At 54.6% G+C, this 16,757-nt stretch overlaps 1 protein-coding gene across 4 annotated transcripts; it reads right to left on the reverse strand.

Moving 5' to 3' along the window:
* Window positions 1-10: 10 nt before the first annotated feature.
* NECTIN4 (nectin cell adhesion molecule 4) lies at window positions 11-16,372 on the reverse strand. Of its 4 annotated transcripts, none has more exons than XM_045517151.2 (9): window positions 15,970-16,372; window positions 7,157-7,516; window positions 5,538-5,828; window positions 4,450-4,570; window positions 3,399-3,547; window positions 2,995-3,154; window positions 2,513-2,588; window positions 2,068-2,142; window positions 11-1,777 (listed from the first exon to the last, which is right to left on the reverse strand). In XM_045517151.2, the coding sequence occupies exons 1-9, from the start codon at window positions 16,043-16,045 to the stop codon at window positions 1,553-1,555; spliced, it is 1,533 nt and encodes a 510-aa protein (XP_045373107.1). In that variant the 5' UTR covers window positions 16,046-16,372; the 3' UTR covers window positions 11-1,552. The 4 variants fall into 4 exon arrangements, with proteins under 4 accessions (XP_045373107.1, XP_010953973.1, XP_045373108.1 ...); XM_010955671.3 differs by having other exon boundaries at window positions 2,995-3,151; window positions 15,970-16,369; XM_045517152.2 differs by lacking the exon at window positions 2,068-2,142 and having other exon boundaries at window positions 15,970-16,371.
* Window positions 16,373-16,757: the final 385 nt, after the last annotated feature.

A 16,757-nucleotide genomic window follows, 5' to 3' on the forward strand; every position in this document is an offset into this window, starting at 1 on the left:
AACCAGAAAGAACAGGTTTTCTCTGTTTATTTAAAAACAGAATCATTTTATGTACAAATATGCACATATTTACAGAACATGTACACACTAGAATTCCGTATCTTCAGGTTCCACATCCAAAGTCCTGGGCTGGCTGGGGAGCAGGGGATGAGAGTCTCTCTTTTGGTCCAGAAATCTAGCAGATTTCAGGCCAAGCAGGGTTTGGGCACTAAATCTAGGTATTCTGGTTGAATATATTTGGGTGGGCCGGGCAAAAATAGACCTTATCTAACCCCAGCCCCCACTCAAAAAAACTACTGGAAGAGCCCCAAGTTAGTGACCCTAAACCCCTGGGGGAAAGGAGACATTCTCACCCCCAGCAGCTCCTTCACCTCACCTGAACTCCCACCCTCCCTTGGTCTATAACCACTATTCTCTCTCCCCTACACCACAACTGAACCAGGAGCCCTTGTCTCCAAGTCCCAGCAACTCCCCCCACCAAGGGACCACAAACAACTGTGGATACAACTAGGAAAGCATGAGGCCAGGGAAAGAGCTGAGGAGACACTAGGGCCTGTCCTCCGGTAGCCAGTAACTGCTGGGTGCACACCCTTTCTTCAAACTCCATCAGCTCTCAGGCTCCCTCCCAAAAGGCTGCTGGATTAAGGTGCCATAGAGGGAGCACCCTTCAGAACCACAGGAATTAGCCCCTGGGGGGAGGGCCTGAGCAAGGTCTAGCTCTGCTGAATTCCTGTGTAGGCTGATGTCACTTCCAGCAATCCCTGTGATAATAAACATCCAGATCAATCAAATGCTTTTTTAAAAAGTCTTTTCTCTTATAAATGGGTCTGGAGCAGTATTCCTTAAAGCAGCTCCCCTGTGCAGGTTTATTTACAAAAAATATGTACATGCAGCAGGTCCAGAGGCCACCAGAGGGCAGAGGGCTTCTTCTGTAACAGTTTGAGCCTCTAGCCGACCCCTAGGCCCTGTGCTTCACACTTGCCCTGATGGCTCCCAAGTGGTGGGAGCCCGGCTCCCCCACTCAGACGGCCAGATTCCAGCTCCAGCTATGCCCGCACACCTGGATCTGGCCCACAGTCTCCAAATCCCGCCTCCAACCTCTGCATCATTAATACTGCTCTGGGGTCTGAGGAAAACACCTGCATTTTACAGGCAAAGGTCACACAGCCACACAACACACACACCAGTCCCCCATGGCGTTCCCCATGCAGCCACCAAATCCTGTGGCACACACACCATGGTTCACTTGGACTCTGACATGACAGCACAGTGCACACCATGGGCACAGCCACCCCTCCATGCACATGCAGTCAGTGAACACTCACACCAGCACAAAGACATACACGGTGACCTGCACACACTGTGGGAGGGACTCAGCAAGGAGAGCCCTACCATCCTTGAACAAAGGGTTGGAGGAAAAGGTAGAGCAGTCAGTGGGGTGGGGAGCATCTTCCTCAAGAAATAGGGGTTTAGAGAGGCTCCCCCAGGGGTGAGCTGAAATCTTCCATGTCAGCAGAGGAAGCCAGGCTTAGGGGAGGGAGGCAGGCCTGGGTCAGACCAGGTGCCCCCGCCCATTGATGTAGATGCCATTGCCCGTAGGCTTGGCCCGCAGGGTCCCATTCTCCTGAACAAAATGGTTCATGGCCTGTTTGATGCCTTCATCCTGATCTTCCTCCTCCTCTGCCCGCCCAGAGCCTGGAGACAGCAGTTCAGTCTGTGTTTCAATCTCCCTCACTGTGGTCAGCGTGGAGTAACTGCGGCCCTCTGGCTCTTCACTCTGGAGACCAAGAGCAGAGCGCAAGTCAGGCAGCAGGGCAGGGCAGCCAGACATGAGAGGGCCAACTAGGGCATGGTGGGGTCAGTGATCAGGGGCTGGGAGTGAAGGTTAGGCCTGGGGAAGGGGAGACTAGAGAACAAAGGTGAAGCTGGGGTGTGGGGCGGGGCTGGGCAGTGCGAGCCTGAGTGCGAGGGACTGGCAAGGGGGCTGCTGACGCACTACATCTGGGACCAGGAGAGGGGCCTGAGGAAAGTGGTGGGGAAACCGGTGGGGCCGGCCGGGGGCCTCACCATCACAGAGCAGCTACTGTTGTCCTTGAGACTATCAGGGTGGCCCTCGGCTCTCAGCCCTACACTCTCCTCCGGCTGCAGGGCCCGGACATGGAGGAGGAGTCAGAACAGGGCTCAGCCTCCTTTCCGCAGCCTCTTTCCCCCAGCCCCTTGTATCCATTCTCTCCTTGATATAAACATCCTCATTCCCCCACCCCGACCTTAATCCCACCCTGAAACCAGTGCTAAGGGTGGCTGCCCAGAGCAACCCCTAGGCCAGAACTGATGGGGACTTTCTGAAGGAGCCCGGCAGACCCAAAGGCAGCTCTGCACACCCCACCCCACCCCACCCCAGCTCCACCCACTAGCCATAGCTAAGAGTCAGTGGCCAGACCCCAAGGAGGCCTTGCTCCTGGTCTGCGGGGAGGCCCCGGGCCCCATGAATGCATCCAACCTTGGCACACACCTGGTTCCTGGGGTCCGAGTGATGGGAATGCAGCCTCCGGATGGAGTTCTCCCTGGTCAGGGTCAGCTCCTCCTCACTGTGAAGACACCCCTTTGTCAGGAGCTGAGGCTAGCGGTAGCCTCCCAAGGTGAACCTACCCTGGCAGAGCCTATGTGAGACAGGACTGGAGGGTGTGGGTGCTGAGCTGTCCTGCAAACGTTAGTGAGTGGCTGCAGGTGGCAGTGTGGCCACAGTGTGTGTGTGTGCATGGTGCATATGGATCTGAGCCTCACTCAGGCAGTGTGGTTCTCCTCATCCAGCTGTGGCCTAGGCCCCAAGACCCTTTTCACCTCCCCCAGAGACGTGGCCTACCTCTGGTCCACAAGATCCCTAGATGTCAGGCCTCTCAGTCTCCTCTCACTCCTTGGTCCTGGCCCACCTCCTGCCTGTCTCCTCTTTGTTCCCAGCTTAGCTCTCCCAACCCAGGAGCGGCCAGTACTTACTATTTCTGGGTCATCTGCTGGGCCTTGCGCCGATGGTATCGGGACATGAGCACCACCACCACCACCAGAAGGCAGAACAAGAGTGCGGCGATCACACCCACCACCACCACGGAGGCCGACACCAGGTCCACCTGCTTCCCTGGGGTATCCTGAGGGTCTGCTGGAGACAGGCCACTGTCTGAGGCAGATGCTCAGATCCCTGACCAGCCCCCAGACCCCACAGACCCCGAAACACTGTCCTCACAAAACACATCCAAAACCACCCTCCTGGTATGACCTTCTGCAAAATACATGCAGTCCTGTCCCCTCCAGATAAACACTCTCCCAGTCACTCTCTCCATCTTGCTTCCTGTTGCCCCCACCAGGCCCTTAGCCCAGGTCCCAGTCTCTGCCCCAGTGCTTACCAAGAACATCCACAACCACCTGAGAATCCCTCGAGGAGAGCTCATTGCTGACGTGGCAGACGTAGGTGCCACTGTGCTCAGTGGTCAGCGGGGGAAAGCCCAGAGTGTCTCCTTCTACTCGGACCCCACTGGGCAGAGGCCCATCCAGCCTGGAGGACAGGGAAGTTGATGGGTGCCGGCTGGGGCGGGCTGAGGCTGCCACCACCCAACGTGCCCAGGCAGCTCTCTACCTCCCTCCCCCATGACGTCACCCAGAGCCACCGGCTGTTCCCACGGTGCCCCTCCCTCCCCTAGGCAGGTCTAGGCAGAGGTTCTTTCTCCCTGCCGCCCAGTCTGACCCGGGCACCCCCCCACACACTGGGGGAAGATCCACACAGGTGCCATCCCACATGCTCCCATGGGCATCACATCATCCAGCACTGGGTACCAGGCCTGCATGGTATAAAGTCCACACGACAGGACAGGCCATTCCTCTCTATGCTCAGATGTACTTGGGAAATCTGACTATATGTCCCAACACTCATGATGTTGTATGGTAGAGTACATGAACAGAGCCCCAGGCATAAGGCCACATGCATGGCCCATCAGCTCACATGTTAGACCATGACCCATCCCTGATTGTCTGGACATCTCAGACCCTGGAAAAGAGCCAAGGAACTGGCAGAGATGGGTGGGTGCTACTGAGGCGCTGACAGCGTGGCAGTGGTTACAGGAGTGTTGGTTTAACAACAGTCATAGTAAGCTGTATCTTTTTGTCTTATCCACTTTAGGCAGTTATATAAATATAGAAAGTATTAACATTTAAATACTGTATAATATTTCATAATTTTAAGGTTAGGGAAAAAAGCCAAGGACTTACTAGCTTATTCCCTACCAATTACCATGTATCATACACTCCTTATGAAAGCCAATAATAATGTTTGGTGACCATGCAAATTCTTGTGTTGCTTTGAACACATTTATTTGGGGTTCAGAATATAATGTCCCAGCCCATAATGAGTACATGCTGGTCCTGAGAGGGAAGGACCTTGGTCCCAAGCCAGGCCCTTACCGTGTCCAGTTGTAGGAGGGAGGGGGCTGCCCTTCACTCAAGCACTTGAGCATAGCTCCTTCTCTGCCAACCTGCCACAGCTTTCGGTCTTCAAGGCCCCTTACAGAGGCCTCAGCAAGGACTGGAATGGAGGTGGGAGGAGAAAGAATGGAAAGGATCCCTTTGATCTTGCTTATCCTATGTCCTTGAAGGGCACCCGCCCCAGGCCCCACCCTGCTTGGAAGAGCCTCCCCTGGCCCTTCTCTGTCCTACTCATCTGCAGCCAAACCTAGCCCAGCCCCACCTTGCTGATGGCTCCCTCCCCTCTCTAAGCTCAGAGGGTCCACATTTGTTTACCTGTGCAATAAGTCTGTAAGTTCGTCTGCAAAGCAATGTCACACATTTTCTGAATCCCCTGTGATCTCTAGCATAGTGCTAGTCATAGGACAGGTGCTCAGCAAACGCTCCCTGATTCTTCAAAGGCTTAAGCATCCTACTAGTTCATTCATTTCTTTAATAAACATTGTTGAAGACCTACTTTGTGTCAAATGTTGGGTTAGTATGAGTAAAAACAGGCCTATCCCCCAAGAAGCCCAGTCTACCAAGTATCTAGTATCTACTGAGCACCTTCTATGCACCAAGCACTGTGCGAGATGTTTTGCCTTTATGGTTTCTAATTCCCATCAGAACCCTGTAAAGTTGATATAATTATACTCCTTCTGCTGATGAAAAAAATGAATCCTAACAAGACTGAATAACAATAGCTGGCCACCAGCAGAACTAAGGCTCACCCCAAGTCTCCCTTCAAATCCTACACTATTTTACAAAATGCTTTCTATTCCATGTTTATATCTGATTCTCCCAACCCTCTGGGCAGAGCAGTCTCCTTTGTAAGCAAGAGGACACTGAAGGCCAGAGAGGTTTAAGTGACTTGCCAAAGTCATCTGGGATGGGCTCCTGGTCTTCTACCTTTGGACTAGTGCTCTTGGCCACACAAGGTGGCCTCTGGGACCCAGGCTGGCCAGACTGGTGTGGCTCAGGGTCTCTCAGTATCTCACCAAACCTCCTGGGACCCATGGGGGCACTCTACTCAAGATCCAAGTACTCACAGGCCACTTGAAGGATGTGGGTGATCCTTTGGTCCTGGAGCAGGCCAGGGTGGGACACCACACAAGTAAGTGGTTGCCCATTCATGCTGCGGCTGGGCACCAGATGGAACTCTGAAGTGACAGCAGCTGAGCGGGAGTGTGTGAAGGAGCGGCTGGATGAAGTGCCCTTGACCTCTGTGTCCCAGGTCACACTGGGGGCCGGGCTGCCCTCTGCTGTGCAGGAGGCTGCCAGTGTCAGGCCCTGGCCCTCTTCTAGCGCTGGACCAGGATTCAATGAGGGCAGGGGGGGCACTGCAGGTAGGGGGAAGAGGAGTTCATGATCTTTACAACCCTGTCAGGAGGTGCCACACTACCCCAGCTCAGTCTTGCACAGGTGGAAAGTTTCAGGCCCCTTTTTCATCTTATTTCATCCAACAAAGACACCAGATGAGTGGTAGAATTTCAGCTGACTTTGTACCCTTCTCCATTGTTTGAATTTTTTACAATATACATGATCATTTTTTAATAAAAATAATGAATTTAAAAACTAACCAGATAACAACTATATAATACTAATAATAACCACCATTTATTAAGTACTTACTATGGGCCAAGTATTGTGCTAAACCTTTAAAAATTTTATCTCATTTAATCCCGTCAAGAAACACAAACCAGGTATTATTATCCCTATCTTACAGCTGAAGAAACTGAAGCACAGGGGAGGTTAAATGATTTGTTCCACATCATTAGCTATTAAGTGGTAAAGCCAAGATTCACACTCAGGGATTGCTATCAAGCTGGTATTATAAACTTCTGTGTGAATAAAGGGAAACTATAAAGGCCTTTATTTTTATCTTCATGACATTAACAGCCCAAGCACAGGAGGGAAAAGATTTAACTTGACCGTAAATCTAGGGCACCCATTGACCACGAGTGCCCACAGGGCAAAGTGGTGGTTTAAAAGACAATCGTGGTCTGCAGCTGCATTCACTGAAGGTCCACATCAAGGAAGGTCTTAGCCTCACTGGTCATGCACAGCCACACTGTCAGAGCTGGGCCTGTGTCCATGTCTAGGCACCGCATTTTAAAACCATGGAGCCCAGGATGGCAAGGGAGGCTCTGAGTGAGCGTCTTTGGTTAGAATTGTTGCAGAAACTAGTAAATTTAGCTTAGAGAAGAGATTTAAGTGGGGCATGACAAGGGTCCTCAGGTCTTCGAAAAGCTGTTGTGTAGAAGAGAGATTAAGCCTGTGCCATCTTGCTGGAGAGGGTGAAAGTAACCCAGAGGGAGATTTCAGGTCAGCAGAAGGAAGAACTGCTGTATAGATTCTTCCCCAAGGCTGACCAAGCTGGATCAAGCTTTTGAGGTCACCTGGAGAGAATTTCTGGATTAGGTGGGTGGGTGGGCGGGCTGGTGGGCTGGATGAGGCTACCTTTCCCCCATAGGACCCCCACCTCTCCTTCCTGTTCTGCCTCTGCCCCATCCGTCTCTGAAGTCCCCATCTCTCCATTCCCCTGCCTCTGGTTTCTTCCTTCCAGGGGCCTGAGGATCTGGTGCCTCTGTATACACAGCACTCGTCACGTTGGCACCCCACCCCCACCCCCGACTCCACCATCACGCCCACAGCCAGCAGCACTTACCCAGCACGCGGAGCCGAAGCCGTGCCTGGAAGCTGCCGGCAGGGAAGGTACTGACACGACACTCGTATTCGCCCTCGTCGGCCTGCACAGCGTTGCGCAGGAGCACCGCACCGTCCAGAGGGTTCCGTGGGGGCGGCAGCTCTTCCACGCGGCCCTCGTAGGCCGAGCTCACGTGCAGCCCGTACTTGGAGTTCAGCAGCGCCAGCTCCCGGGTGCCCTCGCCCGCATCCACACGAGCCCATGACACCTGCTCCACCTGCTCGCCGGGGTCCCCTCGGTAGAAGCAGGGCAGCTTTGCGTCCTGACCCAGCACCACCGTCACCAGGTCCGAGGTCTCCAGCTCACCTGCCAGGCACTGGCCTGTAGGGGGCAGACAGAAGCAGCCAGGATTGGGGGCGCTGCCAGAGCCAGGGGAACACTTATTTATTCATAATGATAATGACAGCAAAGGCAGCCCAGAACTCCTGGAGCATTTTATGCTTGCAAAGCGCGTTCAGACCATTACCTCATTAGATCCACAAAATGTTCCCAAGAGGTAGGCGTTATTATCACCATTTAACAGATGAGGAAACTGAGACCCAGAGAGAGGAAGTGACTTGCCTAAGGCCATACAGATGGTGCCTGGAAGAGTCACACCCTCTCCCAGCCCAGGACTGTATCCTGAGCTACTGAAGGTGGGAGGCTATAACAGGAGGAGAGGCCCAGCCTCTGCCCTCAGGGAGTTTAGGGAAATGGATTTTATTCAGGGGTTGGGAACAATTGGTGTCTGGGATAGGGCATGTAGGGGAGGAAGGGTCCATCCCGGTAGGCCCTTCAGAGCATTCTTTTCATGGCTTGAAGATGAGAGACCTGGATTCCCAGAAAGAAGAAGGTGTTCTATGTGGGAGGAATGGCACGAATGGAGGCTCAGAAGCAGGAACAAGCAAGTCACTGAAAACAGAAAGGCCCCAGGTCAGAGGCCCAGAGAGATGAGGTCAGGACAGACACACAGCAATGGGGTCAGAACCATGAGCCAGAATCAGAGGACAGGAGTTAGGGACCAGCAACAAAGAGTGAGTGTTTTGTACCTTGACGAGGAACGGTATGAAGCACTCAGGGTATCTATCGTGGAGCTTTATCTGCTAAAAAGGATGCATTTCCTGCACTTACAGAATCTGAGATCTGGAGACAGATATGGAAATATGTGTGATGGCTTCTGATTTAGTGCTTAGTGGCATGTTGCAGGTTAGTTGTAGAATGGGACAGTCACAGTGGTCCTGAGTCATGTGGGAGGGCCTCAAGCATGAGTTGGGTAGAACCAGGAAGGGGTGAGACCGGAAAAGGGGTCCCAGATGGGGGACCAAGGTGGGCAAACCCCAAGGAGGCAGAGAGGCTGGCTGGTTCAGGAAGCAGAGAAGAGGGGACACTACTAAGGCAGAGTGGAACATTTGGTTGGAGTAAAATCACCCAGGACCTTCCACGCCAGGCAAAGGAATTCAGATTTGCCTATGAGGAAGGAGGGAGTCACAAAAGCATGAAGCCAGTGGGCATGTGCCCTCTAACTAGAAAGCAGGGAGACTGGGAACAGGAGACTCACTAAGACGCTGCAGCTACAGCCCTGAGCAGTGCTGCCGGGGTGGAGAGGAGGGGACAGTTCCTGGGGGAAACCCGGCAGGATTTGGTCACTGACCAGAAAGAGAGAGGAAAGACCTGAAGACAACTCCTAGGTTTCTAGGATGAGTACCTTATGAGGAAGGCAGAGCCAAGGAAGCTGGTGGCTAGGAAGAAAGAAATTTGGAGTTGTGGAACAAAGCATGTGAAACACAGGGCTGGGGGCTGAGGGCTGGGTGTGAAGGCTCTCTGGGATGGCAAGGGCTCCTGCCTTGGAATGTTTATACAGCAATTCCCCAAAGTTCAAAGCTCCTGCCTCTGGCCAGCACTTCACACACCCTGCTGTCCCTCACCTCGCTCATGTTATGCTCCTGCCTGGAACGCCCTCATCCCTGTGTCTGGTAGCTCCTACTCATCACTGTCTGGATAACTCCTACTCATCCTTGAAGACTCTGCTTAGACATCACTTCCTCCTGGAGTCTCCCTCCCCCCACCCCCACCTCAGGCAGGGTTAGGTGCCCTTCCTCTGGTCTCCTCCAGCACTCTGCTTTGACCCATCATAATACTTTATACCATGGGTTGTTTTGCTATTTTCTTGTCTTCCACCAGACTGAGAGCCTCAAGAGTAGAAACTGGGTCTCACATCGCATATGGAAACATGGTTTCTGGCCTAGTGCTCAGTGGTCTGCATTCCTGGCACATAATTTGTGCTCAGCTAATGTTTACTGACTGACTGAATGAATGAATGAGTGGGTAAATGAATAAATGAGAGAGACAGGCGGAAGAAGGAAGGGGTAGAACAAGGAGGAGTGAGCAGCCTTTGGTTGGGCTGGACAGGTAGGGGGTTGACTTGTCAACCTTAGGGTGGAGACAGGATAGGCTGCCTAGCCTGGTTCTCTGCCAAAGGGAGCACTTCCAGACTGGACATGGGAAGAAGGGAGGGGATGGAGGGGGATAGGCATGGAGGGAGAAAGTGAAGCCCCACTAGAGTGGACCAGGGGGTTCCAGTGAGGTAGAGCATGGAGCTGAGGAAGGGGATCCCATGGCCCTGCTAGCAGGGGAGGAGGAAGGGAGGATGCTGTTGGCAGCTGGGAGTGCCTGAATGGGATGGGACAGACCTGCAGGGCCAGATACCAGGGCCCTGACCAGCCTAAGCTGATGTTGGTCCCACCCAGCCCAGCCTGGGAGTCCAGCTAACTACCCGCACCCCTCCCAGGCACCTCCTCCTGGCACTGGAGGGAGCAGGGCTGCCAAGGAAGGGTTGGAGGTGGGTTTGAAATAAGGGCTTCTGAGCACATCCTTTGCTTCAAAAACTAGTGTCCATGCAGGCCAGGGAGTCCAAGCCTGCTCTACTGGGACACTCAAACGCTTCCAAAGACTCTTTCCGGGACAATGTCAGGTGACATATTTTCTATCCCCATCCCTACACCTGCCAACCAGGGATTACTGTCCCTTCCCCATCACTAATCATCCACATTTCCCCCCAAAAAAACACCATCTTAGGGTACAACATATATCAGGTCCCTAATATATGTCTGAGTCCAATTCTCCACATCCCTACCTGTGAGTCCAGGATCCCCATTATCCCAAGGGATAAACCCAAGCTTTGCTTTGCAGGATGAGGAACCCAGTAAAACAGGAAAGTCCCTTTGGATCTCACCCACAGCCCCCCATTGTCCTGAATCCACTATTCGTGGGAGCATGTTAGCCTGAGCAACACCTTCCTTCACACACACACACACACACACACACACACATACACACACACACACACACACACACACAGTTACAAGAGAAGGAAAGGAGAACTTGGGTTCTAGAATCCCTGTCCTGGGTTAAATGGACCCAGAAGCCCAGACACCCAGGGTAGGGCAGGCCAGGACTGTCTCCTCCTTTTCTCCCCCACCCAGTGCCCGCCCGGCGTCAGCATGATGATGTCACCAGAGCAAAGGAGACACACCGCCTGCCGGGTGAGGTCACCCTGCGGGCATGTAGTGGCCAGGCCAGGCCAAGCCCATGGACCCTTCTGCTGCAAATTGTTTGCTGAGGCTGGTGGACTCTGCTGGCTGGGCCTCCTCCCTCTGCTTCTCCCCACCCCTCCTTCCCGGAGCACCAGGACGCTGGTCAGGAGCCTTGGTGATTCAGCTGCTGCTGCACAGCAGGCCTAGCCTCAGCCGCCACCAGCCACCACCTTGCGCAAGGGAGAGAACAGGCCCAACTGGCCAGACGGGATCCCTGCCCTCGGCCTCCCCCACCCCTGGCCAGGCCCCCACGGGCCTCTTTGGGGCCCTGCCCTCTATGTACCCCGCCTGCTCCCAGACAGGCCCTCCATTCCTGGCTTGGGCTGGCTGCCTGCTCCCCACCCTGTGCCTGGGTCCCAACCTTCCTATATTTGTGAAGCCTGGACTCTGATCTCAGGAGGGGAAACTGAGGCTGGCAGCTGCAGATAACACCATCTCTGGGGAAGGAGGCTTTTCTTTCTGAGGGCGCTTTCTCCATCAGCATCCCCTGCTCAGATATAGAGGGGTACACGTTGGGATCCTAGAGATGGGCCTGGGGGAGGAGGAAGGGAGTAAGTGTGAGCCTCTTGTGCCTGAATGTACATCTTTGAGTGAGGGCTTGGGGGTCTCAGTGCTGGCTCACATGCATGAGAGGCTGTCTAGGCAGGAATTTGGGTGTGTTTTGCACATACATATATTCGTGTCTCATCTTCAAGAGAATGTGTGTGCTCGTCTGCATCCAGAGAGAGCTATGCAATGGCGTGTGTGTGAATGTGCTCCCATAGTAAATATTTTGATGTTGGTTTCTCTTGGCTTCCGCATGGCTGTCTGTCTCAGCTGCCTTGGTCAGCGGTGTGTGGCTCTGCGATTTGCTCCTGTACCTGTCTGGAGTGTCGCCCAGGCATCCTTCCCCACCTCACCCCAGACTTGAGGGCAGATTCAGCTCAGGTGGAGGTACCCAGAGATGAGGTCACTGTCCCTCCAGGTAATGGGAAATTGCTATCAAGGACTCCCCAACAGAACAAAACAAAGCTCTCTCTACCCTTGCTCCTCAGGTTCCTCCTAGAAGGACCCCCCGCCCTTCTCACCCCACAGCCAAGCCCCCAGGCCCCCCAGCACCTCTGGCCCCCCAAGAAGGCCTCTCCCTGGGAATCTCTGTCAGGCCTCCAGCTGCTTCCACCACCAGAAAAACCAGCTCTAGCTCCAGGCCTGGGGTGAGGGTTGTCTGGTGGAGGTTTGGTGGGAAGTAGAGGAGGGGGGTGGATCCTGCCTGGGGCTGGGGGAGGGGTCCCAGCTCTCTAGGGTCTCATTCTCCTCTGTTAACTCTTGCCTCCCCTCACCCTACGGCAGCAGCCTCCACCAGAGAAAGCTGGACTATGTGGGTGAGTTTGGGGAAAGAAAAGACCTGGAAAGGGACCCCTGAAGCCCACTACTCAGGACAGGTGACATAAACAACTCAGCACTTTTTTTTCCATCCTTCCCCCCATGACCTTGGCCTTGGAGTGCCAAAGAACTTTGAAAACCAGCAGATTCTCCTTCTGCCTTCATCCACCTCACTCACTTACCCCCCATTGTCCTAAGCCCCCCAGCTTAGCAAGAGCTTCCCAACCTGGGCAAAGCGCCCACCACAGATTAGTGTCTGGGGAGGGGGGCCACATCAATCACAAAGGGAGGTGAGAACAATGGAGGAGGACAGGCCTTGAGGCAGCCCCGGCTCTGGCCCAGACACAGCTCCCAGCACAGATAAGTCCCCTAAACCCCCCGGAGCCAGAGTCTGAGCCTGGCTGAGTCACCACAACAGCCACACTGTGGGTGGGAGACCCAGAATTCAGCTTCTCCCAAACTCCTGAGATCCTAACCCCACCTCCCCAATCCTGCCAGCCAACAATCCCCCCACCAGCCCTGCCCCACCCCACCCCAAATCACAGCCTCAATCCAGCTCTCAGGACACACCAGTTTTAAAGGCAAGGTGGGAGGGGGATGGCCTGAAATCTATGGGGAAAACTTCTGAGGGTAGAAGTCCCCTGTCCCAGTGAAAGAGTGATCCCAACCACCTCCTGCATGGCCCTCCTCAGGGAGGGCTGGTGGCTGGCCTTGGGTTCTGAACTTGACCTTTGTATTTTAGATTTGGTCCCCAGATTCAGCCCCTAGGCTCCTCTCCTCCCTTTCCTCCTGAATCAGCTCCTCACCCCACCCCCATCCCTTCTCTCTGCCTTGACTTTGGTCAGCACAGGGCAAGTTTGGGAGGCCAGAAAGCCCAGGCATTCTCTCCTCACTAGGCTTGCTCCCCACAGTGGCTAGCCCCCCCTTCATTTTGCCTGGAGGACCCCAGGATCCCAAGGCTGCAGTCTAGAGCTGGGGTTGTAGACTCCACTATGAGCCCCTCACTGCCATCTCTGTGGCTGGGGTCCCCTGAGCCCAGCTCCCTGAAACACTGGGGTGGGACCAAGGTCACTAGGGCTGCAGGGTTTCCCTGGGATTCTCCTAGTTCTCCCCACCTTGGGCGGGGAAGCCAGCTTCTCTTTCTGGCTTCCCTGGGTTTGGGTAAGTCCTACAGGAAAGGGCCTGCCCCCCTCTGTAAACAGGAGTAGAAAAACAGGGATGGAGCCCCTCCCTTTCTAGGAAACTAACTTCAGACAGAAGGCTGGTCCTAACCCTCAGAGGACAGACCTCAGAATTCAGAGAATCCTGTGCCCTCTGGTCCTGCAGGACCTAGTTGGGCCCAAGTAAATGTCAAGGAACTAGGATCTTATTGGAGGGGTAACTGTAGATTTGGGCCCTCAGCCCCAGGGCAGGAGATGGGGAGGGAGAAGGGAGGGGACCTCACCCGGAAACTCATCCCATTAAAGAGAGACAAAGAGCTGTGGTGTGGAGGTGCCTCCCCAGCCTGGGCTCCTCTCTCTGTTAGGGGTGGGGCAGAGCCCTGGGGCTCAGAGCTCTAATGGCCCAGGACTTGGTGGGGGCACTAATTTGCAGTGCAGGGGCAGGAGGCAGTATCCAGGGTAAAGCTACCCTTGGTCCCACTGAGAGATGGGGTCAGGACCTTTCCTCTTCTGTCACCACAGCGAGACTGACGGCCTCTTCCAGCACCCAGCACCCAGCACCCAGCACCCACCTTCAGTCAGGGGCCAGACATTCACACAGCCACAGGATTTCAGAGCTAGAAGGCTGGTAATGATCATCTGTTCTTACCTCTTGGTCTACTGAAGTCTGCTTTCTTAGTTGCCCAAGGTCACATAGCAAATTAATTGCAGAAACAGGGCCAGAATCCAAGACTCCTGACTTCCCAGTCCAAGGCTTTTTCAGAGACAAGAAACACTTCAGCTTCCTGGAGGCATTGAGGAGATGCCTACACACAGAGGAGCCAGGATGGGGGTGGCAGTAAGGTGGGCCCATCTGATCCTTGGGCTGGGAACCTGGGGTCTGAGTACCAGTCCTCAGAGCACCCTCCAGCTCTGTGAAGGTGGTAGCAGCAGCAGGGTGTGTCTCCTTGGGCATTAACCTCCTGGGGCAATCCTGGAGCCAGGCTGATTCCCTAGCCACAGCACCTGTCCATCAGGCACTGGGCAAGGTTGGGGTGACGCCTTAACTAGAAGGGGTCCCCTCTCCCCTTCCCTGGGCTTCTCTTAGAAAGAACAGCTTTGTGTCATGGAGAAAGAAGACAGGGATCATGTCTCGTTCACCACTGCATCTCCAGCGTCTAGTGCCCTGGCTATACCCAGCCTGCACTCAGAGGTACTATTCTTTAATGAACTAGAAGACCAGGACACCAACCCCCGTTATGATTCTAATGCTGAGAAATCTAGAGATCTCACTTGCCTATCTGTTTCTTTTAGTTTTCCCATCTGTAAAATGAGGGAAATTGGAGCGGTGATCTCTTTGATCCCTTCCAAGTCCTGAGACATCATGGCTCCATTCTTTTGGTGTGGGTAGATCATACAGGAAAGTGACTGCCGAGTTCCCTGGCCCCAGCAACCAGGCCCCGCCCTCTTGGCCTAAACAAGTGAAAAGTGTTGTCTGGAAGATGGGAATTAAGATGTAGGGGGAATGGGGGATGGCAGGGGTTGGAGTTCAATATCCTGCGATTGGAGGCTGGGCCAAAGACCCTTCCATTATGAGATCAGAGTAAAAGCACCCCCCCACCTATCCACACATCTTGAGTCTCACTCTCTCCCTGACAGCTTCAGCTGGGGATGGAGGTTGAGGAAATCACTGCTGGGCCCTGCTGGACAACTGAGGCTTCATCGCTCCTGCTCCTGGGACTGGGAATCAAACTGCCCAAAGTAGATAAGGCCCTGTCTTTCCAAGGAGAAAGATTTCTCGGTTACCCATTACCCTGGGAAGAGCCTATGGAATCCCACCGTGGTCTCATTGTGCACACACACTTTACACACACACTTACGCACACACGTATTCTTTCTCCCACTCTGAAGATTATAAATTCCTGTAATTTGTAGCTGCTAAACATACATTAGAAAGGAGTAATACAAGGCAGCTAGTTGAGAAAATGGGGAGATAAACAAAAGGGAACCACACCCTATCTAGAAGGTGCCCTGCCCCAACCCCCTACTCATCTAAGTAACCACCTTGTTCCCACCCTGGCACCTCACAGTGCACCCAGGGAAAGAGGGGACCAGAATGAGAAAAGCTTCCAGCTCCCCTGTAGTCCCCCAACAGGTGCCCCAGTCCTGGTATCCTAGGACCTGGAGAGAGGAGAAGGTGACAGAAAGACCCTGTCACCTCTCTGGGCATCACCCTGATGACTGTGGAAACCAGCTCAGCCCTGAGTCAGCCCCAGCCCCAGTCAGCAATTCTGGAGCCCAGAGGGGTAGGCGAGGGAACCTCCAGGACACCCTGAGGTGAAAGGGTCCCCACCAGTTTTACCTCCCTGCCCACCTGCACTGATTCACCATACCTCTTCCCCCAGAGGCAGCTCCGGCCCAGGCAAGGCCTGGGCTAAGGTGGTCGGAGACCCCAGACATACTGACCTGGCCTGGGGCTGGAAGGGGACAGGGGACTTGAGGCAGAAGAGCTACAGTGGCTCTTCTGGGGGCTCTTCTGGGGGCACTACTGGCAGCTGGAGGTGGGAGAGAGAAATTGGTTCCTCAGTCCAGAGTCACAGGAAAGAGAATGTGTATGTGTTCGTGCGTGCGTGTGTATGTGCTTGTGTGTGTGTGTCTGTCAGCCTGGGCTTCAAAGCAAGGATCCTGAAGCAAGTCCTACCTGTAAATGATGCCAGGAGCAGCAGCAGCAGCCAGGCCTCAGGCCCCGACATCTCGGCTCCCAGGGACAGAGGCATTGGTCGAAAGGCAGAGCCGCCCAGTGTTTCTGAAGTTCCACCGAGTTCTCCCTGGGAGCCGGCTCTAGAGCTGGGTAGGGCACCAGCCCAAAAGGCAGGAAGTCACGGAGTCCTCAGGCACTGCCGCACCTGCCTATCCCACTGGGGTCTCCGGTAGGGGACCCGGCCCCGTCCGCCCACCCAGCTGAAGCTATCCCCAAGAAGCCGTGATCGGGAGCTCAGAGCTCCCCCAGAGCGGCTTCCCACGCTGTGGCCAACAACGACGGCAGAAACTTGGGAACCTGCTCAGCAGGTCAGAACAGGTGCGTCTCTGGGGGCCGGGCCTGGCACTAGGACTCGGCAGCCACCGCCCCCACGGCTTGGGCTGGCTAATGGGCGCCAGGGAGGGAGGGAAGGAGGGAGAGACCCAGGGGGTGGGATCCCATCGTCAGCTTCAGGCTTTACCTGGCCGTGTGTGGAAGGGGCTGTGACAGGGAGAGGCAAGGGGGAGTGGGGGAGGGGTAGGAGAAGGCCCAGGGTGGCTCAAAGAGGGAGGCACCAGGCCAGGAGGAACAGGGGCAAGGCCCTTGTGGGTGGAAAGGAACCCAAGCATCCCACACCCCAGCCAGCCTTGCTGCCTTCCCGGGGCCTTGCCAAGTTCCCCGATCTCCTGGAGGGGTTCAGCTTTGGAGCCACAGAGTCAGAGAAGACCAGAACTGAGGATAGTACTGGC

The sequence above is a fragment of the Camelus bactrianus genome, chromosome 21 (assembly GCF_048773025.1).
Source record: "Camelus bactrianus isolate YW-2024 breed Bactrian camel chromosome 21, ASM4877302v1, whole genome shotgun sequence".
Taxonomy (NCBI): domain Eukaryota; kingdom Metazoa; phylum Chordata; class Mammalia; order Artiodactyla; family Camelidae; genus Camelus; species Camelus bactrianus.